Genomic DNA, 23,239 nt, shown 5'->3' with positions numbered 1-23,239 from the left:
TAATAATTCACTTCAATTTATTTTGAAAACCCTTTTTTACCCATGACTTAAAGAATTTTTAGGAATAAGATAAGGGGCCAATCCAAGGAAAAGCTACAAATTCTAAATACACCAATAGAGGTGTCATTTAGAGAGTCCCTTTGATAAGATGACAGTGTCAGCCGCATGGGCAGTCTTAGAGGTCCTACTAGACAGAAATGATCACTCTCTTACACCTGAGTGAAGGTATTAAGTGAAAACTTAATATATTCTTTTGTGGTTAGCATTTTTCTCGTTCATAATAATTTATTGAATTTGAGAGAGAGAGAGAGAGATAAATACATCAATCATTGTAATGTGATGAAAAAAGTATCATCATAATGCAATGATTGATATATGTGTTTATTTTTCTTCTCAAATTCAAAATTTTCAACTTTTTTTTCTATTCATTTTTGACAACCACACTAAACGGAAGAACAAAAATTATGTTTTCTCTACATAGCAATTTTTATACATTATAAAAAAAAAAAAAGCCTTTCTATATTTCCAAATCTTGCTCACAAATACATATAATCAGTCTAATTTTGATAAATGCAGATTGAGCCAGGTCATGGATGGAAACAAAATAAGAGAAATTTCACAAAATGTCAAAGGGAGAAAAACAGTGAGTGAAGAGTGAACTGTCGGCGACGTGTGCTGTCCGTTCCGTGCTGCCAGTTGGCCTTACTTTCTTTTCCCGTAATTGCCCCTGTGCCTCGGCGGGACAATCTGGAACTGTTATATTTACACCATTATTTTCTCACAAAACTACGAAAATACCCCTTGTGTCGTTGGTTGTATTAATACTGTTATAGGATATTTTACCAAAACAACCCCAAACATAAAATAGTTTTACCTGTTCTGTCCTGTTCGCAGTTAATCCATGAATTCCTCTTCTCGCTCCCCCACCCCAAAAAAAACCCGGTTTTGCCTTTTGCCAACCAGACCTAAATACCGGTTCAATCCTCTCATCCACTACGAAATTGATGGCTGAACAGATCACACTTAAGGCTCCGTTTGGTTGCAATATATTTTGCTGAGTGTAATCTTGAGGTGGAAGTGAATTTTTATGATTTCTTTCTGCGAGTGTGATCTATGAAATTGGGATTGAATCAAAAGAATTGAGCAATTTGAATCAAAATTAGTTGCAGCTGATCCCGATTCGACCAATCTGAAGCAATATTTTTAGGGTTTTTTTAGTCAATTCGAACTGAAATCAGCAGTTACTCTACCTTGATTAATTCTCAAATGCCTTTAGCTTCCTCCACCCTTGCTCACTGTCACATAACTTTCCAACTTTTTTTTCTTTCTTTCTTTTTGGAATCCAACTTTTAAGAAGTGGAAAATGGATCACTTTTGGAGAGGTTGAAATTTTCAATTAGACTCACCAAAAGCAAAATGATCTCAGTCAAAACAACAAACGTATCAAAGCAAAGGTGAACCGTACTTAGAGAATGAATGGTTTAAGGAATTGAAATTAGATCATCGATTCGATCATCTGATTCTGTGAATCAGCCACTCCCCTCAGTTGAACCATGACTTAGATTGGTTCAAGGCCACATTTAATTATTAGGTGCAACTTGATTCAATAAAAAAGGAAAAAATGGTGCAACTTGTTGTAACCAAAGTGGTGAACAAATAAGTTGTAACCTTATTTTAGTTGCTCCTTGTCCTATTCCTAAAAATCATTTAATGTAGAGAAAAAAAATAAAAGGGGATCTAACTCCTCTCCTGAGCGCCCATTGCCTAGGTCTTACCCAAAGCTACTTGGGCTGACGCCACGTGTCCAGGCGAGAGTCAATGGTTCTCAACGCCTCCTCGCTTTTCGTGCCTCATTCGTCATCCCTCTTTTCAATGCATTAGATCTTCGCCTGGACACATGGCGTTCTCTTAGGTAGCTATGGGCGCTCAGGAGAAGAGCCGAATCCGTATTTATGTGAAATGACATGATTTACTTCCGTGGGAGGGGAAAAATTATGCTATCTTAAAAGAGCAAAAAAACTAAATTTACGTTTTTTTTTTCTTTGTAGCTATTGCATACTAAGGAACTGTCCAAAGAGACTTTACTAAGCACACCAAAGGGGGAGGGGGGGATACATATGACAAGAGTCGATTCTTATATCATCCACACTCCTAGTGCCTGCTCTTTAAACAGAGACCGTAACTAATGCGCTATACATTGAATCTACAAATTTACAACTCAATTCACTATTTTGGTAATTAGATTTTAACATTTAACTTTCGTATTTACTTGCCTAGTACTTCAGAATCCTTTATAAGGCAGGTATGGTTGTTATTAATTAGATTCATTTAAATATTGGATTGGAGTGGACCGGACCTTCAATCAGGGGGAGTTAAACCGGAGCCCATGCATTCTGGTTCACTGTTTAATCTGGCTTTGTGAAAACCATTTTTTAACTTAATAAGGTCTGAAATCAATCTTATTTATTTAATTTTTAATCAAAGACTGCAGACCGTGACATCAATAACTAGTGTCTATTCCAACAGATCAAAAGTATATTCCTTCAGTTTGTGAGGAGATGCTGAGCCCATTCAATATTTTCTTTAAAAAAAAAATGAGGCCATCCAATACTGTCCATCATAAACTCCGGATTCACCGAGTCCGGAACAGCTTCCCGCATCATATAAGATTTTGTAATAATACATTTTTTTTTTCTTCCATAAATACTCATTTACGTTGTCATTAAGAGTGTTTAGAAGAACATTTGTTGAAGAAAAAGGACAAGCATTGTCACGAAACTATATGTAATTGAACGGCTGTGAAGAGGACTTTAGCCCCAACCCTATAACTTTAGGACCGATACCTCTTTTCTTTCTTTACTTTGGTTGGGAGGCGAGGGGAGAGCAGAGGTGAAGGTAGTATCACTCTTGCAGTTACAACAGGCCAATGACTTTATTGACTAACCTGACTAGCAACACGGGGTAAGATTGTTTATCTATTTTGGCAATGAGGATTTTAGCATATGCAATCAATTAAGTGAAACCTATTTAACGAGCGAGATCTATTTAGGGGAGGAAAAGATGTTGAGGACAATAGCCGGCCACTGGAGGAGAGTAGGATTCTCCCTCAACCATGGCGGAAGGAAAAAAGTACCTTAAATGGTTATCTGAATATATCTTAATCCATATGAAATTAGTTATATTACCTCAATATGACTTTTTATTTTTCATTCTAAGTTAGCCACTTTCTTTCTTTCTTTATACAAGTGTTTCTTCCACAACATTAGTCACCATTTTATTTCATGTCGATGAGCCTCCTAGGTTGCTTCATCGAAATCTAGTGATCATGGGTTCGAGTTAAGAAACTACAAGTAGTTGGGTGACATGAGAAGATAAAGTTAATGGGTTTGGGTTGGTATTTGTGAAGTTGACCCGACACAGACCCGATCACCCGACTCAATCCGCAAGTCTACTTGATTCCTTTTTAAAGTTTTAAAAGTCTTTCAACGTTCAACATATGAATGCCGCATTAAGAAGCAACAGATAGAGATTGAATGAAAGGGGTATTTACGTCATTAAGAAAAAACAAATGGCATATGGATATACAACAGTTACGACGGAACTTCCAAATTCACCTTTGTCAGCAAATTCCACGTGTCTTATCTGAACAACTATGAGGCTATTTTAGTATTTATGGCCAACTTCCGGGGCATTTAGAAAATTTCACAATTATAATTACAATCGGTAAAGACCCAACTTTACCCTTCTAAAAGATTTCATTTCCAAAGATCGAAATTTTCGAACGAGCGAAGACTACTGTGAAGATCGATCGGAACGAGTTGCAGAGTACTGGAAACTGAACGGGTTTCGGCATTAATGGCGGAAGGGCAGAGATCTCCACAGTCTAGCGGAGATGGAGAGAGTGTGAAGCTCTTCGTTGGTCAGGTCCCCAAAAACATGTCTGAATCTCAACTTCTTGCAATGTTCAAGGAAGTTGCTATTGTGGACGAGGTCAACATCATCAAAGACAAGACTACTCGAGCTTCCCGAGGTTGGAAAAAAAATTCTCCCTTCAAACCTTGTTCTCTAATTTAGTACTGCAATTTTTTTTTTTTTTTGTTTTTTGGTTGTCATATCATGTGTTCCGACGGATCAAGAATGCGTGATCTGAGAGATTTATTTAGTCGATATATGTGGTTTTGAATGGGTACTGGAGATTTGTTTAAACCCTAGATTGGCATTTTGGTAAGGTTTTGCCTTTTACAGGTTGTTGTTTTGTGATTTGTCCGTCGAGACAAGAAGCAGATAAGGCAGTCAGTGCGTGTCATAACAAGCGAACGCTTCCAGGGGTGAGTTTGAGTCTGATCTCTCTTCTCGAGTCATGTGATTCCGTAATTATCTTGAAAATCTCAATGTTTTTTATTTACTTGATTGTATTAAGCCTGGAATTTTGATTCTTTTTGTCTGTACTGATCTATTTTGTGTGGTCACATGAGCTGATATTCTTGAATTTGAGGTTGTTCCTGTGTGTTGAACTTAGGGTTTAATAACTGTTCTGTTGCACGTTGACTTTATGGTCCTGTAAAACTATGAGGAGCGATAGTTGCAAGTTGCAACAATTTAGGCCTAATGAGTATGCCTTGGGAGTCATAGGCACTATCAGGGGACCTATTCATGTTGATGTTGTGTAATGCAATAATATTCTGATTCCGATTCAGGGTGAGTAGGTATTTAACTGGTTGAGCTTGGTAAGATTTTGATGCACTCACCCAGATTGAGGATGATGTTGATCCAATTGTCTGACAACTATTTGACTACAATCTTATCCTTTACTGAACACAATACTCACATTTCCCTGTTTGTTCATTTGAGTTTGTATGAACCATTTGAAGTGGAAGGCAAATAAATAATTTTCGTGCCTATTCTCTTATTCTCATATGTCTAGGGCCATGTGCCTTATTAATCTTATGGGTTCAGATCCTCTTTGTACTACCTGAAAATCAATGCCCTTTGGTCTTTCCATAACCATTTATGGTGTTCAATCTTCATCAACCAAAGTTTTTCAGTGTTTTCTGTCACTGTTCTTTGTTATGCATTTCCAGACCATCACAATCTACCCTCCTGCATCCCCCCAAACAAGTCAACAGTCTCATCTCAGTTGTGCTCCTTTTTGTGTACATATTGTGCATTATATATCACTGAAGCAGTGAAGCCTCCATAAAACCTGCTTGTGAACAATCAACCAAAGATAGTAGTATCCAGGTGGGAATTTCCTGTTGTTCGCTAAACTTACTGTTGGTGTACGATGTCTTGTATTCCGTCATAGTTTAATCCAGTGAGTACTGGTGCAGCGCCTCGACAGGCAGGACGGCGGTCCCGCTAGCCAGTTAGCAGGCCGTGGGGGGTTACAAGAGGGCAGGAGGCCCCCCTGCATAGCGGGGGTGTAGGGGGGGTGCAGCCCCCCCTGGAATTTTTTATTTGAGGGCAGTTTTGTACTTTCCGGATTAGGGTTTTTCGCTATATATTCATAGCGAGGGTTTTTTTCTCTGTAATGCAAGCAATACTGAGAGGTGTGAGGGACGAGCGCTGTAACCCTATTCTCCATTGATAGTGAAGCAGGATCTCATCTCACCGAGGACGTAGGTAACCTTGCCGAACCTCGTAAATTTGTATGCATTGTTTGTTCTGTTTTCCCATTATCTTCTGCATCGTTTTAGGGTTGCATATCTACGTATAATTCCTCATAGTCAAGCATATCTGGAAAGAACCTTGGATCTAAGTTCCCTAGTTCTTTCCTTTCATACCCATAATGTCAAAACTGCATTGAAAAGTCTCAATCTACCATGATACCATCAATACATCATTTTTCAATTATGAAGTGGCAATGAGGGAATAATGCCCAGAAAAATTTTCAGAATGCAGTTCAATATCGCAGAGAAAATGAAAAGAAAAAAGAAGAGGCCTGATAACCGCAGAGGGGCTGCTTCTCAATTTACCTGCTCATTGGTCCAAGTTTGGTTCCTAATTGTTGTGAGATTTCAAGAGGTTTTTTGTTTTTCTGTCGTGTGGAGAATACTACTGTGGGGAAATGATTCAAGTCCAAATGCCATTTTACGAAACTAATAAAAAGTACAGTTGCTAAGGACAGAATAGCATTTGTTATGTTGAATAAGGTTTTTTTTTTTTTGTTTTTTTTTTAACTAGAAAGACCAAGGGAAATCTCTTGAAAAAAAGAGACCGCACAACTGAACAGCACCTCAGAATATAAGACTACAAAAAAAAGTGAGCCCCCTCAGTTCTTGCATCCCTCAAATTCCTTATATCACTTTTTGACAACTTTCTCACATTGTCTTGTTCTTTGGTTGTTTGAGAAAGGGTGGCGTTGGGAATAGAACTTGTCCTGTACACTTGCTCATTCTCCAGATAAACTTGTTGAAGTATCCGACCAAAATGGTGGGGATTTGTGAGGCAGTGTATGAAACCTTAAAAAGTGATGGATCCCACTTATCTTCTTCAATTTCTTAGTACAATGAATCATCAATGAGAGAAAATGTCTTATTTTCTTCCACTTCACTTCACATGGCTTAGGTCTCTCACTCTTTCACTTTCACACACTCCCTCACATTGTCTTTTCAACCAAACACTGCTTAATGTTTGAGGCAAAAGAAGAAAAAAAAAGAAGCTTGGCCTTATAAGCCACTTTGTAACAGCAGACAAGTCCAAAAGTCCTGCAACTTGCTCGCTATCAAAGTTTATCAACTTCTTGGCTTATCATCCATGTGCTCCGTGATGTTTCTGGCAACATCAGAGACCGAAGTTCTCTTCACGAATTCCCGAACAATGGATGCCATTCAATCGCCGCATGCATTAATCTTTTCTAGAGTAGAGAGGCATGACCTATGGCAATCCAAGGTATTTGGGAATCAAACCCTGAAACTCCGTGAGCAAATCTGCATTGGAGAGAAGACGATCAATCTCTGCTTGGGAGAGACACATGTGGCAGAAATTCAAAATGCTTTAGACCCTTGGGTTAAGCGATTTAGAGTGAGAGTACTCTGCATATGCTGTCCAGACAGAGAACCGTATTTTAGAAAGAAAACACCTTTGGGTGCTAACTGAGCATGAAGAGGGCCTAAACTCGAACAAAGCTTCATACTGGGATTTGATAGAAAAGTTTCCCTGCCTTTGAAGCACCAAATCCATTTGTTATCCCTACTTGCATCCTATCCTCCATAATGCAATAGGTATAGTATTGAATATATTTACCACCTAGTTATGGTTTCTTTGGTTAATTACATCATTTTTCGCGGGGAAATTGAAGTAATCTATATTGACATACATATCAGGTGGCAGCCTGTTCCAGTCACATAATTCCCACTGAACAATGCTGTGTAGTTATTAGTTTAAAAATATGAAAAATAACAAGCCAGAAGTACATTTTTTTTTTTTGTTTTTAAATCGTCTTTGTCTACCTTCAGTGTATAGACTAGAGAAACTAGGTTTTGCATGTGCCAACTATTGTGACATTTATACCTGCATCAATTTACTAGATCTCTAGCTCTTCCTTCGGTGAATGTTTTTTCTTGAGAAATGTTTCTCCGTTTATCTGATGAAACTTAAATAAAAAATTTCAGTGGCTGGAAAATCAAAAGAAAAGAACTACTTGCTGATTTCTCTGTGAATTTGTGCCAAACATTGGACGGTTATAACTTGTCTACTTACTATCAGCAGAAAATGCATCACTTTCACTCCTTCCTCAAGATAACTTTTAATTTTGTTTTGCTTAATCATTTTCTTGGTTGGCTTATTTGCAGCACTTTTATATTTTTATTTTCCATAATACTTGAATTGAAAACGGGAAAGAAAATCTTTTGCTTCATATAGCAAAGGACATTCTGATCCTTTGAACTGTATATGCTCTTTCACTTACATTTTGTTTCTGTATGATGCCACATGCCAATGGCTGTAATTATCTGCTTTGATTAGAAATTGCATTGTTTTCTTTCTGTTTGATGCAGGCATCAAGTCCATTACAAGTGAAGTATGCAGATGGCGAGTTGGAAAGGCTAGGTATAAGATTTGGTTACTGTTTAACTTCTTTTAATCATTTCTATAATTGTGGTGATGCCGATTTTCATTTTTTTGCTCCATCATGATATTTTAGTTCACTGTTCACCCCCTTTTGGATATGCTGGGAAGATAGAAATGCACTTTGTTAAAGATCTATTAATTGTCTGTATGAATGTGTTTATCTTCAGAACACAAGCTTTTTGTTGGCATGCTTCCAAAGAATGTCTCTGATGCTGAAGTTGCTGCTTTATTTTCTAAATATGGAACCATAAAAGATTTACAGATTCTGCGAGGTTCTCAGCAAACGAGCAAAGGTATGTTGCCCTTTCAGTTATTGTTTTCAGTTTCTGCACTAAAGTGCTGAGTACTATTTGTTGCTTGATTGTCTGCAAATCACCAGTAGAAATCTTTCGGTTGTCACATCGAATATTATTTATGGAGCAGGGTGTGCTTTTCTGAAGTATGAGATGAAAGAACAAGCTCTTGCAGCACTGGAAGCCATCAATGGGAAGTATAAGATGGAGGTCTGTGTTTTATCTTTCAGTTCAAATGATTCCTTAGCTCTCAAACATCTGTTGGGAGTTTTCAACCTGTCCTCCCATCATTTCTTTTTGATTGATATTGAAATGATTTTGCTGGCATTTTATATCCTTTAACAATCCTGTGCTTAACCTTGAAATATACAAAACTAATTTGATTTGGAGAATAATGGTTTTGCATTAGGAAGTTTTTTTCTCCCATTTTTTATAGCCTCATCATCAATAATTGGTAACTGGAAGTCTAGAAGTATCCCTACAGAACTATATTTTATATTGTCTTCTGTGGTCATCAAGGTCTTAAAACTTGGGATCCTGGCCCAAGCAGATCGGCTTATCTGACCTGATCCTGATCAATCCTGAGTGAAAGTGTGAATCCGACTGCCTTTTTTTCCTTTTAATTTATATTGGCTATCTTTATCGGATAGCTGGGTCAGCCACTAGGGATCCCTATCTGGATTTGCTGTTCCTGATGCTTGAAACCCTGGTGTTCATCATGCTAGGTAAATTAGTGTACAGTCAACATTATGTTGAATGTCCATGATTATTGTCGCTTAACATTCGGTAGTTTGTTCATTTGTTACAGAGGGAAATGATTGTCACAGTTTTGAGCTTGATTGTGAACTTCTCTCTTTCTTCATGTTTATGGGATCTCTGAGCTGTATTCTCAGCCTTGGCTTGCTATTGCTCTTGTATACTGAACCTATGGTTGGAGTTGGGAGACTGTTTGATTTTTGGTTCTCCTTGATGATTTATGCTTTTGAGTCCTTAATATGAAAGTTTAAATTGTATATCTTTCATTTTTATAAAAATTATTTTATTTTGTAACTTTTTTTGAGTATTGATAACAACTTCAACTTTGTCTCATAATTATTTGTTCAGAGACTTTCTTGCATCATCTTGGACATTGTCACATTTTATATTCTTACTCAACTGAGCCCTACTAACTTAAGCTTGCAATATTACTCACTTGGCGTTAATAACATTGAGCCCCAAATCTTGTTAAGATGCTTGAGTTGTGTAGTAATACACATCTTAAAATTCAGTTGATATCTCTAACGTGATTATTATTGGTGGTTTTTTTTTTTGGTTTGGGCATTTTCTTTCTTTATTTATACTGTGTTTCATAGACCCTTCTGAAGAAGCATATCTGCGAGGCAAGTTGGATTCTGGCATGCCAGGATTCTTGAGGGGGAACATGAAACTTCTTTTTTTTTGTTTTGCATTAGCAGATGTTGTTTCTGAGAACAAGATAAGATGTATGAGAAGATATCATGAGTTCTATCTTTTCCAATAGAAACTTTCTGGATGTTAAATATAACATTTATTTATAATAACTTTCTCTAGTTAAGGAGAGGAAACTAGTGACTTACATCGTATATCTCAATAAAATAAAGATTCAAGAGTCAGTGAAGAATGGGGAGATCAAAGAAACAAAGGACAATTGCTTTTAGCAATTATTAAAAAGGAATCCAATCCCCAGCCCACCCCACCCCATGGCGTGTCGGAGTGGTTCATGTTTGGTTTGTGTTAAATTTTCATCATGTTGAAATTTTTCTCAACTTAGAGAGGGGCCTTTTTGTAATCGTGCTCCCAAGTCCCAACTACCTATTAAATGGGATGTGTTCGTAATGCATAATCGATCTCGAACTGGTAAAACCAATGAGAGATCAATAGCAACAGGATCACATACGGGGGCAGATCAGTATGAAGAACAGAATTCACCACCTAGCCTGCGGGAATGGAATCACCACCTTACCCAACCTACTAAATCACCATAGCAGGGTCTGATTGGAAGTACTGCCAATAGGTGTCACAACTTCACCACTGCAACCTGTCCAGATTCTTTACTGAATCCTAAAAGTACAATATTTATTTCTCAACCATCTCCTCTATTACAGCAGTACATTGTAAATAAGACTCAAAAGACTTGAAATAAATACTAATTAGAACCTTCCCTACTTGGACAGCAACTTGGACTAAAGAAGAAACTAATAAAATAAAATAAGGACAAGACATATTCCATGCGTGGCGTGATTGCAGTCTTGTAAAATAAATAATTAACTAAAGAAAGAACCTGCATTATTTAGTGATATGATTCTCAAAATCTATGAATCTTTTATCATCACAATCACATCTTTAATTGGCCCATAGCAGTTGTCTTCAAGAGATAAGAGATCTTTGCATGCAGGGAACAACTTGGATTGAAGAAGAGTTTCCAAATTTCTAGGTGATAGTAATCACAAGAACCTAATCTTCCTCCATAGGGCCCACCAGGCTTCCCACATGCAGGATATAGAATCTAGGAGTTTATCTCCTGAAATTTAGGAGATCTTCCTAATCGCACATGATTGGGCCTCCCAATTGGTTCAGTTCCTGAACTAGAAACTGAACCATAAGCCTTGGTAAAAACCAGACCTACAAGTTTTGTGATAGGTTCACAAGCATTCTTTCTTTGTAAAGTCGTCATCATTTTTGTAAAGTCGAGGAATCAGATCCAACTAGAAACTGAACCATAAGCCTCAGTAAAAACCAGACTTACAGGTTCTCTGACAGGGTCACAAGCCTTCTTTCTTTGAAAATTCATCATCATTTTTTGTAAAGTCGAGGAATCAGATCCGCTCAATCAACCTTCAATCCGATGTAGAACTCAGCAATCGTTGACTTCGTTTGGGTTCGCTACCATTTCACCTAAAAGCTCAAACTGTTAAGGAAGGGCAGCTTCAATGTGTACATCAACACTCCCCTGCACATGCCGATCAAGAGGTAAGATCCCGTGGTCCTTGCACTAGAGCTCATGCGGCATTTCCTTCTCTTGACACTAACAGAGAAGAAATGTCGGGAAAACTCTAGTGATGCACTTCTCAGGAGTCGAATACTTGACCTCCCGACTCAGATACCATGTTTGCTACCGTTTCACCTAAATGCTCGAATTGTTAGGGAGGGACTATGTCAATGTATACATCAACACTCCTTACATATGCAAGCCAAGAGCCAAGATCCCATGGTCCTTGCATGTGGAGCTCATGCAGCATTTCCTTCGCCTGACACCGACAGAGAAGAAATGTCGAGAAAACTCTTTTGATGCACTTCCTAGGAATCCAACACTTGACCTCCCATCTCTGATAACATGTTTGCTACCCTTTCACCTAAAAGCTTGAACTGTTATGGAGGGGCTACGTCAATGTACATCAACAGTCTGTCGTCATTCCATTGCTCTGATACCAAATAATACAAAATCGATCTCAAACCAATAAAGCCAGCGAGGGATCCATCGCACGAAATGATCTCTGAATTGATTAGAAGACCCTTTCAATTGGCTAGATTACAATCCCTTGAACAAAATAGATGTTGTGTATTGAACAAAATATTTGACAATACATTCCGACATTCCGTACCTTGCTAAAAAACCAATACTTGCTTACCAAATAATTTTAATTATTAGAAACTGAAATTAGAATATAGTACAAGAATTTTAATGATCAAAACGGTAGCCAAACAAGATCTTTTCACAGAGAATAAAATCCAGATTTGAAGAATAATTAATAGAAGCAAATCAGATGGTTAGAATATGATGAAATTCAAATCAAGTTCCTTGGTAGGGTTTTTGAACAAGTGATCAAAATCTTAAGATGATCCAGTGGCTGGTTTGTTTAATCTTAAAATAAGTGCTGCATATGAACTTCTACAACCTAGGGTTCTAGTTCCAGAGATTTCAGATTTAAACACTTACTTGTTAATGGCTGTGATCAGAGAATTAAGAGTAATAACCCGTAAAACAACAGCAATAAGAGAACAATAGCTTGAAGATTATCCACCCGGGCTTCTCACCGCAAGTCCTCGATTGGATCAAATACCATTCCCTTTTCCTTGATAAAAAACAAGGCCTTGATCGAACACAAGGGCTTTCTTGATCAAACACAAGAGGTCTTCAATGGAGAAGAAGCAAGCAAAGCTTTTCATTAATCAATTTTCGTGTACAATGGTGGGCCCCTTTACAAACTTACGTAAGAGACTCAAAAATCGACTCAAACACTGAAAAGGAAAGGCCTAACCCAATCCTTAACTAATTAGGTAACCTAAACTGACTAGGAGAATGAAATAATAAAGAAAATAGACTCAAAAGAGGACTGGACCTATAGACTAATCCAACCTTAACTAAAAGGGGATACCCAGTGCATGAGGCTCCCACCACTGTGGGGTCTGGGGAGGGTTATAATGTACACAACCTTACCCCATTTCACGGAGAGGCTGTTTCCTGGCCACAATGGGGCAACATTACCGTTGCACCAAGATAGCCTAACTAAAACGCTTAATAGCAAGTAAAATAAACAAATAAAGCTATTAACTTAACTAATCCCATATGCCTAGCCTATACCCATATCAAAGGCCTAGTAAAGTGGCTCATTACAAATAAAACCCTATGTACCAAGGCACAACATGTATAAAACCCATCCCAGAGCTAATTTCTAATAAAATAAGCCCATTTAGGTGATTTATCTACGTCAACCACTTTTAGTAGGTTATCAAAACCTAAACAGAAAATAGAAAATAGAAACTAGAAACCAGAATTAGACAATTAGTAACTACCAAAATTAGTAACTCAGATTTAGAAACTCAGAAATTTAGAAAATTGAGATTTAGAAACTGAAACTTAAATTAGAAACAGAAATAGAAAGTAGATTCCGAGATCCAGAATTAATAAATCAGATTTAGAAACCAGAATTTAAAATTAAAGTTGCAATATGATTTAGAAACGGCCAGAGAAACTCAGAATTAGAAACTGAAAATTTTCAGGGCATAAAACTAATTAGTAGTATCGCATTCAGAAAGCAAAACAGAATCAAAGGAAAGTGAGAAAACTAGCCTGCGCAGGATTGGGAGCAGTTTTATTCAACTTAAAGGTAGTTAAGCATGCCCGGCCGTGCTGCACGGACCTGAATCGATTGGAGAGAAGATGTGGGAAAATAGAAGGGAGATATAATCAGGAATCTACCTGATTGACCTGCTCCAGAGCAAAAAAGAAACTACTGATTGCACAGCAATCCACTACAGAGTCAACACTCTTGTATCCCACAAGAGTAAGTTTGAGACTATAGACCAAAGTCGCAGCCAAAGCCATTCTTCATTCATAAATTCGTGGGTTGGGTGGAGCCCCTTACATAGATGTTATAGAATCGTCCTAGGCAGACACAATGTCAAAAAAAAGGAAAGGCCTAAAACCAATCCTGAACTGAAGAAGGAAACATGAACTGACTAGGAAACTGAAATAAGGAAAACAGCTTGAAAACAAGACTTGAATTATATTAAACTATTCCTGCCTGACAACTAGCTACTTAATGGTAATAAATTAAAAAAATTAAATCTAAGTGGGAGCCCATGATTGCTGGTACCTTTGGTGAACCAGAATTGAAACCTAGGTTCTGAAAAGAACCATAAAACTGGTTTAAAGTTGGACCAGACCAAACCACAGGCAAACCTGGCCTTCTTTTCCTTCTGTTGCAATTTTGCATAAAAAAACACAAGGCATTCTTAAAAATTATTAGTTATCCAAAGATACCTCATGGAGGAGAGGTTTAGAACAAAATGTGGAGCATTCATTGTCAACAAGTTTGATCAAGAGATACTATCAACTGAGACATGAAATTATGAGATTTGCTTTATAAAGAAGTCGTCAAGATTGTTGATCAAGAGATACCTCTTGGTAACTATATTAGATTACCCATTAAATCATAAATAAGGAAGGAGAAATTATGGAGGATGTTATTCGTGGATCAAAGCAGGATGAGTAAAGTGGAGAGGTACATCTAGGCACCGTTTGACAACGTTTCTGTGTTCAGAAACACCAGAAACATAAATTCACGTTTCTGGGAACAGAAATGGATTTTTAGGTGTTTGATAAACCTTGTTTCTTGTAGAATTTTTTTGGAAAATCTTGCACTTGCACACTTGCATCATGCAATCAAATACACTACACAAAGAGAATCAGCAAACTTAAAACAAAAATTTTATCTTGTGAACAGGATCATATCTCTTACTGCTCAGTACTGTGAGATTACAAGAACCAGCAAAAACAACCCACCAGATAGAAATCAGAAAACCCAGTAAAGCTTAAAGGACTACAACCTTTTGCAGATCTTTTTTTTTTTTTTTTTTGTAGAATTTGCAGATCAGTGGAAGAAATCCTACATTAGCTGAAAGACCCCTCATATATACATCTAACATTTGTAAGCGAATAATAAGATTCCCTATGGAACAACCAAAGAACAGTAGTGGTTGAATCAGGTGCTCTGCGAATCGGACTCCGTCTGACGTCCGACTCTAACAGTTGGATACGCGGCCGCAAAAGGCCTAATGTTCTTGCCGGCAGATGCAGTAGCAGTTATAGAAGTCACTAAGCCTCCAAGGATTTCTGCTTAGAGAACTTGTTTGATTTGGATTCGGACAATCCGAATCCAGGGAAAGCCTTGGGAGATCTTCGTGGTCAGGGCAAGAAGAAGTTGAAGAAGAAAGCGAAAGGCAGGAAGAAATCGATGCGGACTCCGAATCAGATAGAAATCGAAGCAATGGAAGGCTCAACGAGCTCATGGGAGCTCTGACATGTTAACGATGGTCGCCTGGGAACAAAGGGAGACAAGTTGCAGAGGAGTCGCGTACGCTTCTGTTCTAACAGTTGAGAAGAGAAGAAGGATGTAAAAAGGGGTTGACGGAATATTATTGGGCAAGGGCTACTTATTTTGGCCACAAGTCATTTCTAGAAACGCCGAAACGACTACAACTTGTTTTGTCTCTTTTGTTTCTTGAACCATAAATTGAAAAAAAAATTCTATTTCTACTTATAAAAACAGGTGAAACGAAATGATTTTACCAAACGCTTTTTACCCCGTTTCTCCGTTTCTAGGAACAGAAAAACATAGAAACACGTTTCTAGGAACGTTATCAAACGGTGCCCTAGATTTTCTGATCAATACGTTGGATTGAAGTTAAAGGATAAACTTTATAAGATGGCTATAATTCAAGCAATGCTGTTTTTAGTTGATTGTTGGGAATGTGACAATTAACACACACATAAATGAGTGAAGGTGTCATTTGAATATTTAGATGGATTAATGTCAAGTCTAGGAAAGATAGAATCAGTAGTCAACTCATTGAAATGAGCTTTAAACTTAAAAGTAGCATTGATTGGTGGCAACATGAAGGAACATTGTTGTCATGTGTCTAGGTGACCCAAGGCGTTGGAGGGGGCCTGGATGCAAGGAGACACCAACAAGGCGACCAAGGTGCTTGGACGCCTAGGCATCACGTAGGCAATGCCTTGAAGACTATGTGAAGGAAAGCTGTTTGGGTTTAAACATGTGATAGATTGAACCATGTAGAAGGGATAAATATGGCATGAAACTGGATGTTTTAAAGACGAGATAAATACCAATGATAACATGGGTCGAAGTTGTAGAAAAGATATGACTTATGAGTTAATAATGGAAGCAGCCTTAATAGAGTAAAATATGTATGAGATTCATGCAGCCAAGTAGATTGTATATGGCTTTATGCTTTATTTTTGTTTATATAGACATTTGAATAATAGACTCCACAAGATATTCTATTTTTTTTAACTTTTAACTTCTTGTAGTAAATAGGTCTCTTTTAAAAGCATAGTTCCAATGCGACAGAATGCCTTGTTGACAGTTCATGAACACATGTTGTTTTATGTTTATTGCTTGTTTCTTGATGAATATGCTTAAATTAGTGCACTACTCTATGCCAATTGGTCTCCTTTATATAAAATAATATATAATCATATACTGAACACTTAGGTGGGCGCCTTGTTGCCTAGGCTCCCCTCCAATGCCTTGGGTTGCCTACTCACCTTGACAACTATATTTACAGTCCTGAATTATATTTTCTGCGGCCTGTTTGTCATATATCTGGAACACAGTTTTCTGTATCATATGTCTGCGTCCATGCAGAACCATTTTGACTTCCATTAAAATACTGTGTAGACCAAATGTTTAACCAAGCGAGCATATTTAACACCCTGATAACTTTAGCATTTCAACATCTTTATTATTATTATTATTATTTTTTTCATTTTCAATTGTTTTTATACTTTTATGGAGTTTAGAAAACTGCACAAATCATGCTCTCCATGATCTTTCTTTCTGGTTTTGTCAATATGATGGATGAACTTATGATGTGTCTGACAATGTGGCTGAAATTTTTGCTGTTGTAGGGTTCAAGTGTCCCTTTAGTTGTCAAATGGGCAGACACAGAAAAAGAAAGGCAAGCTCGGAGGGCTCAAAAAGCTCAGGCCCACTCTTCTAATGTGGCAAATATTGATTCTACACAGCAACCTTCTTTATTTGGGGCCTTGCCTATGGGTTACATTCCTCCATATAATGGATTTGGTTATCAGGTCTGTTTCATTATCAGTGATTAGTTATCACGTGTCAAGTTATGCAATAAAATCATACATTTGTGTTTTCTGAGGTTGTCATGGATTCATGGAATTTCCTGAATCTCAACAAAGAGATCAAAATCACTGGGGATATTATGTAATTACTTGGTATCTGAAATATACGATTCAAGCAAACGAGTCGAGAAAGAGATAGTTGAATCAAAATAAAACATTTCTTATTCTGTTATGTAATGGCATGAGTTTATAACTTGGTTTCATGACTCTACAAAGATCCTTTCAACTTAATCAGCCGCTTCTTAACAAATCATCTCTCCCCCCCCCCCCCCCCCAAAACTCCTCCCTGCCTCTTGCTTTCTGTGATCTATTACCCAATTGATGTGACTATTCATGAAATAGAAACATAAAAGACTTCTACAACAAGCTAACTCTATCTAAACTTCACCATGTATTATAAACACCACCATGACTACCACAAATTATTCTAAACATACCACAATTTATAAACATCACCACTACTTAATAAAATTCACTATAACTAGGATTCCAACAGTAAGCATTTATTATGGTATTTGTAGCATATGAATTACCTGCTCTGATCTTTTGTCCATTCTGTGTCATTATGCTACACTAGTTGTTCCCACAGTTCAAGATTTCAGTTTCTATTGGGATTTTGACCCTGGTCGAAACCGAAATATACCACTGAAATGGTTGAAATATACCACCGACATGGCACTGAAATATGGTCCATTTCGGTGAAAAAGCTAAAACATTGACTGAAAACCCCTCAATTTGCATGCCATTTTGTTTCATTTAGTGTCGAAACTAAAATATGCCTTTGAAATTTTGACATGTCAGTTGAAATTGTGAATTATGGTTTCCATACTTGTTTTTTATTCAGACTGTTATTGGAAACTTGACTACAAGGGGGAAAATTTATACAAAAAAACGAACAGGACCTAAGAAGAAATGAAGCTCTATAGAGAAAGTAAAATGTTGAACCTGATAATTCACAAAAGCAGGCCTTGACTATGATTTAGAATCCAGTTTATGTAGGTACTGCATAAAGTTGTCATATGAAACTTCTATGCATGTTCATGATTTCCACAAGTCATACTAACTAATTACTCAGCGAGGCCTTTAGCATTATTTTATGCGTTTTTTTTATAGAAGAATAAAATCTAGACATGTCTCCCTTAACTATCAGAGGGAGTATCATGTCCATGTAGATTGATTTTAAGATTGTGTATCTTTATGCCCTTAGAAAATTTTGGGGAGTTTACTTGAGGACCCCTCATATCTTTTTACCATCAAAACAAAATTGCCTGACAAGAGTTTCCAGACCTTCTAATTCCAAATCAGAATGAGAAGGCTTCTTCAGGTCAAAGCTTTGTGGAGAGACCATGAGTTCAACTCTCCTTGGGGACTACAAAAAAAAAGTGCTACCAGAGTAAAATAATTCTTAATTTTAACAGATTATGGTTGTTGACCTGTTTAACTCCAGTACATTGGATGGATTTTTTTTTCTTTTTTTCTTGGGGGTGGGGGGGTGGGGTGTTTCTCGAGTTATAGACTCTTGGGTCCAAGTTCTGTTTGTGTGAGTGGAAGACTTCTCATGATATCTTATACCAGTGCTCCATCGTCCTAGGACCCTTTCTCCATATCTAGGCTCTGCTGGATTCCTTTCGGTATGTATTTCCTTGTGTGATCTTATTTTTCGTACAGGTTTCGATGTTGGTCTGTGTAGTATGACAAAATTGATATTTTGTTTTCAAATCTCACTGTAGGCACCTGGAACTTATGGTCTTATGCAGTACCCCATGCCCCCAATGCAGAATCAACCTGGCTTCCACAATATGGTTCCGCCTGTAAACCAAGGAAATGCATTGCGTGTCACACCTGATCTTGGCTCTGGTATGGCTCCTAGAAGTTTTGCTACAATGCCCTCAGCTAGTTATATAGGCTCTGCATATCCAGCAATGCCAGGGCTTCAGTATCCTATGGCCTATCCTGGTGGAATGATGAATCATAGGCCATTGAGTAGTTCTCATGGTTCTATGCCACCTTCAATTTCAAATAGTAACTCTGCAACTTCTTCAAGTGTTGGTACAAATTCTGGGGCTCAGGTTGAAGGTTGGTGAAAATCTAATGTAGATTATACTGTTCTTTAATTATTTTGATGGGGGCGTTATAATGCTTATTGCTGTATTACATGCTTGTCTGTCCTTGAATTTAGGTCCTCCTGGTGCTAATTTATTTATTTATCACATCCCTCAAGAATTTGGTGATCAAGAGCTTGCAAATGCCTTTCAACCATTTGGTAGGGTCTTGAGTGCGAAGGTCTTTCTTGACAAAGCAACTGGTGTTAGCAAGTGCTTTGGTAAAACACATTCTCTTCATCTATGGATCAGACATCTGTTAAGTTCTTTATTCTTAAATCAGCTCTGTTTGCAGGCTTTGTCAGTTATGACTCCCCAGCAGCAGCTCAATCTGCCATTAATACGATGAATGGATGCCAGTTGGGTGGTAAGAAATTGAAAGTACAGCTTAAGAGGGACAACAAACAGAACAAGCCTTACTAATATGGAAGGTAGTTACAGATGGGAGCAGGATTTACTTCCATATTTGGTATCACACAACTTTGGTCTTTGGGAGTTAATCAGAAAGTGTGGGATGGATTGGAGATAATTAATTGTTACATATAGTAATCCATCCTGTCATGTCTTAAGGTAGGAACTGATTGTTGCATTGCAGAATTAGATACTCTGAATCTTGTTGTCATTGGTGGTTCTGCTCCACTAAAAAAATTGTAATTTATGTACAATTGGAAGTTCATTTAGACATTTTTTATTAATTTATTGATTTTTCTTGCAAGTACATTCTTGGTGCTAGAATTCTGGGGGCAGTGAAATGTATATACATGGATCTTTTGCAGTCTTTTGAAGAATCTATTTTATTTGCATTGATTACTGACCAACAATAGCTCTAAACCATCAGAACTTCTTTTTGGAATTTATTATAACCTTCTCATGCAGTTTGGAAGTCTGTTTTTCTCCTATGTTGTATGTGAGATCATGGTGCATTCTTCTTGTTGTGTTTCCATCTTCCATTGTGTGAGCCTTTCTTACCCAAATCTATAAGATGTGTAAGTGAAGTTGTTGGAGATTTTGAGTAGCCACACACAGGCGTCCTTCCTTCCTGTTCAAGCAATGTCCTTAAATGGGTGTTTCAAAGTCTAAAGTTGTGTGAAGTGCTTTATTCATCGTGTTGTTTCTGTTGAAGACACATTTCAGAGTTCAGTGACATTTCAGGTATAGTCATCTTTTGTGCACATTGATGTACTGTCATTTTGTTGATTTTTCCCCTTTTTTTTTCCTTTTGCAATATTTCAGTATCTTCTTTCCCCCTGTTTTTGTTTCTCTGTCATGCCCAAGAATAAATCATGACCATTCAGGTTGTGCTTGAATCCAGAAGAGTGTTCTGCCAAATAATGGTCAATTGATTTTTTTATTTTCTCATTGGTTATTTACTGTCTCTTTTCTTTGCAATTTTTTTGACTTCAACATATTGGTTTGGTTTTAATCACTGCATCTTTTGTGCTGATCTTCTCTTCTAATTATTTATTGTAGGATGGAGGAGATGCTTTACTTGGGTTTTTCTAATGCATGATGAAGGGCCGTGCATTACCGCTTAGCCTAAAAGCTCGAACTGGTGGGTAAGGGCAACGTAAATGTATACATCAACACCCTGTGCGTGTACAAGCCTGTCATTGCATGGTTCTTGCACGTGATACGCACTCAAACTCGCACAAAAGCACTTCATGTGGCACCAAGGGGGAAGCAGTCTCGGGAAAACCCGTTGCACTACCCAGGAGTCAAACACTTGACCTCCCTGCTCTAATACCATTTGCATTACCGCTTAGTCTAAAAGCCCATATTGTTAGGTAAGGGCAATGCAAATGTATACATCAACACCCCCCACCCCTGGGGCTTGTGGAGGCCTGTCATTGCATGGTCCTTGCACATGACACGCATTCACGTGGAAATACTTTACGTGGCACCGAGGGGGAAGAATTTTCGGAGAACCAATTGCACTTCCCAGGAATCAGACACTTGACCTCCCTACTCTGATACCATGTGTGTTACTACTTAGCCTAAAAGCTCGAACAGTTAGGTTAGGGCAACATATGTGTATACATCAACACTAAATTGGTTGTTTTAATAAAGGTGGAAGTCTCAAGGCGAGGTGTCAAAATTTCTTTATGTATATGCAAATGTTTTTTTTTTTTTTTCAAGCAACAATTTTGTGTAGGAAATAAGTACATCTGGAATATAAACCAAGAAGAGATCAACTCCCTCAGAAGAAAAGATGTAATGATGTAATAATATTGTTTGATAAAGGAACAAACTACAACCCTCCTCCTTGCCCAACCCCCCACCCCCACCTTAGAAAAACAGCCTGGCCTCTATCCCAATCTGCCAAGACACACCTCAAATGAAACAACCTCAACAGGCCTACAGTTCCACACCATGGACAGTTCAATTTCACCTACAAATTCAGATGACCCCTGCCTTTGCCCCACAAATCTGAACCCCTTCTCGGCTTCTCCTGACCCTCACCCTCTTCTCCTTGGTACAGCCGAAGATGAAAATGCTAAATGAAGCACACATTTTGGCAACATGGCCTCAAAGGCCTGAGGTGTGCTGCCAGTGCTGCTCTGCATCGTGGAATTTGATCCTAACTACAATTTTGAAGTCTCACGTGTCTTTAAAATACTGGATTTAGCCTGTCTTATTTTGTCAAGGTTTCCTTATATTCCTGACATGTTCTTGTATGAAAAATGCTAGTCATAGCAAATGTCTAAATTCCTAACATAGTGGAGATACTCTTTACCATAATTCAGGAATGATGGTGCACTTACAAATCCGATTTGCAATTTTAAATATTTCGAGTTTGATATCTTAGTTAATGGACTAATGTTTCATATTTAATATTGTAAAATGCTTGGACAAGTGAAGCTTTTGACTTAACATGGAATGATTGAAGCTTTTGGAATTTCAGGAGTAGAAAACTGCTTGTCGCTGAAGAAGCTTTAGTGGAAGATACGTTCCTGGATAGATTGGAATGACAATTGGCAAAACAGTAATTACATTGCTAACTCAGCTGTGTTGAGCTGAGGCCTGACCCTTGGAGGTAAGTTAAATGTTTTTTCCCCCCTTGCTGATATTGGTCAGCTTCCTTATTTTTCTGTATTATTTTTCATCTTGATGGACACTGGCATGAACAGTGCAGAAACAATAAACAGGGAGCATGTGGTCCAAGGTTATGCTTGTGCTTTCACTTATTCTGAGGATGAAGCTGCTCCTAGGTTCAAGTGTGACTAAAGTTGACTGTAAGAAATACTCTCATGGACGAAATTGGTTTGTGGCATCCGAAGTGAATAAGCTTGTCCATTTGGGGTGATGTAAGTATGTAACACAACCATAAGGAGCAAAGATGTGCCATAAGTTCTTGAAGTTCTATAAATGTTCCATGAATCCCTTATCCTTTCCTGATAGTTAAATGGTAAAAGCACCTTTTCTTATTGAAAAAACTACAAGTTTTACTTGTGAAGAAAGAGAGATCAGAGAGTCATCCATGGGCAATCTAGAGGACTGGTTTTGCGACTGTCAAGTGCTTTTCACATTCATAATTGGTTTCCTTACACCTAATGGTATGGAAGTTGAAACTGAATCTGAAGGTGTTGGTGATTATTCCTTCCAAGTTGGAATGATCATGCAGGTGGCTTCTAGTCTTCTACAGTTTGCAAGGCAGTAACAGGTGGTACAGCAGGTGATGATGATGCTGCAGCTGGGGAAGATGGCAACAGACCAAGTTTTATCTACACGTGTCCTGCAGATCAAGTTTGTTGTATAGTGTGTATGTTGTCTTGTTAGATCCATGATCACATCAAGGACTACTCCCAGTATAAGACTTTTCAGTATCAATCTTGGATGCTACAATCATTTGCCTTAGCTCTTGATGTCGATTTGAAATGCTCTGCTTCATTTGTCTTTTAGTAATATGCTTCACATCCCCCCCCCCCTTCTATTTTATTATAATGATTGTTAACTTTCACTTCAATTGTTAAAAACAGTATTTGAAGTATAATGTTGAACATAAAATTCAACATCCCAGGTTGGAATACTGTTAGTTGAAAGGGTGAACTAGTTGAGTTTCAGCCTTCGGCGATACCCTGACA

General features: G+C 37.8%; 1 protein-coding gene across 5 annotated transcripts; it reads left to right on the top strand.

The window, feature by feature from the left end:
- The first annotated feature begins 3,735 nt into the window (after nt 1-3,735).
- On the top strand, nt 3,736-23,056 carry LOC122091680 (RNA-binding protein BRN1). Of its 5 annotated transcripts, none has more exons than XM_042661728.1 (12): nt 3,736-4,030; nt 4,246-4,328; nt 7,998-8,049; nt 8,238-8,363; nt 8,494-8,573; nt 16,816-16,998; nt 18,834-19,131; nt 19,235-19,378; nt 19,453-20,309; nt 20,628-20,709; nt 22,060-22,191; nt 22,286-23,056. In XM_042661728.1, the coding sequence occupies exons 1-9, from the start codon at nt 3,856-3,858 to the stop codon at nt 19,578-19,580; spliced, it is 1,269 nt and encodes a 422-aa protein (XP_042517662.1). In that variant the 5' UTR covers nt 3,736-3,855; the 3' UTR covers nt 19,581-20,309; nt 20,628-20,709; nt 22,060-22,191; nt 22,286-23,056. The 5 variants fall into 5 exon arrangements, with proteins under 5 accessions (XP_042517662.1, XP_042517659.1, XP_042517658.1 ...); XM_042661725.1 differs by having other exon boundaries at nt 18,786-19,131; nt 22,291-23,056; XM_042661724.1 differs by having other exon boundaries at nt 18,786-19,131.
- Nucleotides 23,057-23,239: the final 183 nt, after the last annotated feature.

Source organism: Macadamia integrifolia, chromosome 10, assembly GCF_013358625.1.
Source record: "Macadamia integrifolia cultivar HAES 741 chromosome 10, SCU_Mint_v3, whole genome shotgun sequence".
In the NCBI taxonomy this organism is placed as follows: domain Eukaryota; kingdom Viridiplantae; phylum Streptophyta; class Magnoliopsida; order Proteales; family Proteaceae; genus Macadamia; species Macadamia integrifolia.
This window is presented reverse-complemented; position numbering and strand designations above follow the sequence as displayed.

What these genes read in the sequence shown, in the direction of transcription:
- LOC122091680 (XM_042661725.1), top strand. Translation starts at nt 3,856, where the DNA reads ATGGCGGAAGGGCAGAGATCTCCACAGTCTAGCGGAGATGGAGAGAGT. An exon ending in GACTACTCGAGCTTCCCGAG is followed by an intron (nt 4,031 to 4,245) that starts GTTGGAAAAAAA and finishes TGCCTTTTACAG; the next exon opens with GTTGTTGTTTTGTGATTTGT. An exon ending in ATGGGAAGTATAAGATGGAG is followed by an intron (nt 8,574 to 16,815) that starts GTCTGTGTTTTA and finishes TTGCTGTTGTAG; the next exon opens with GGTTCAAGTGTCCCTTTAGT.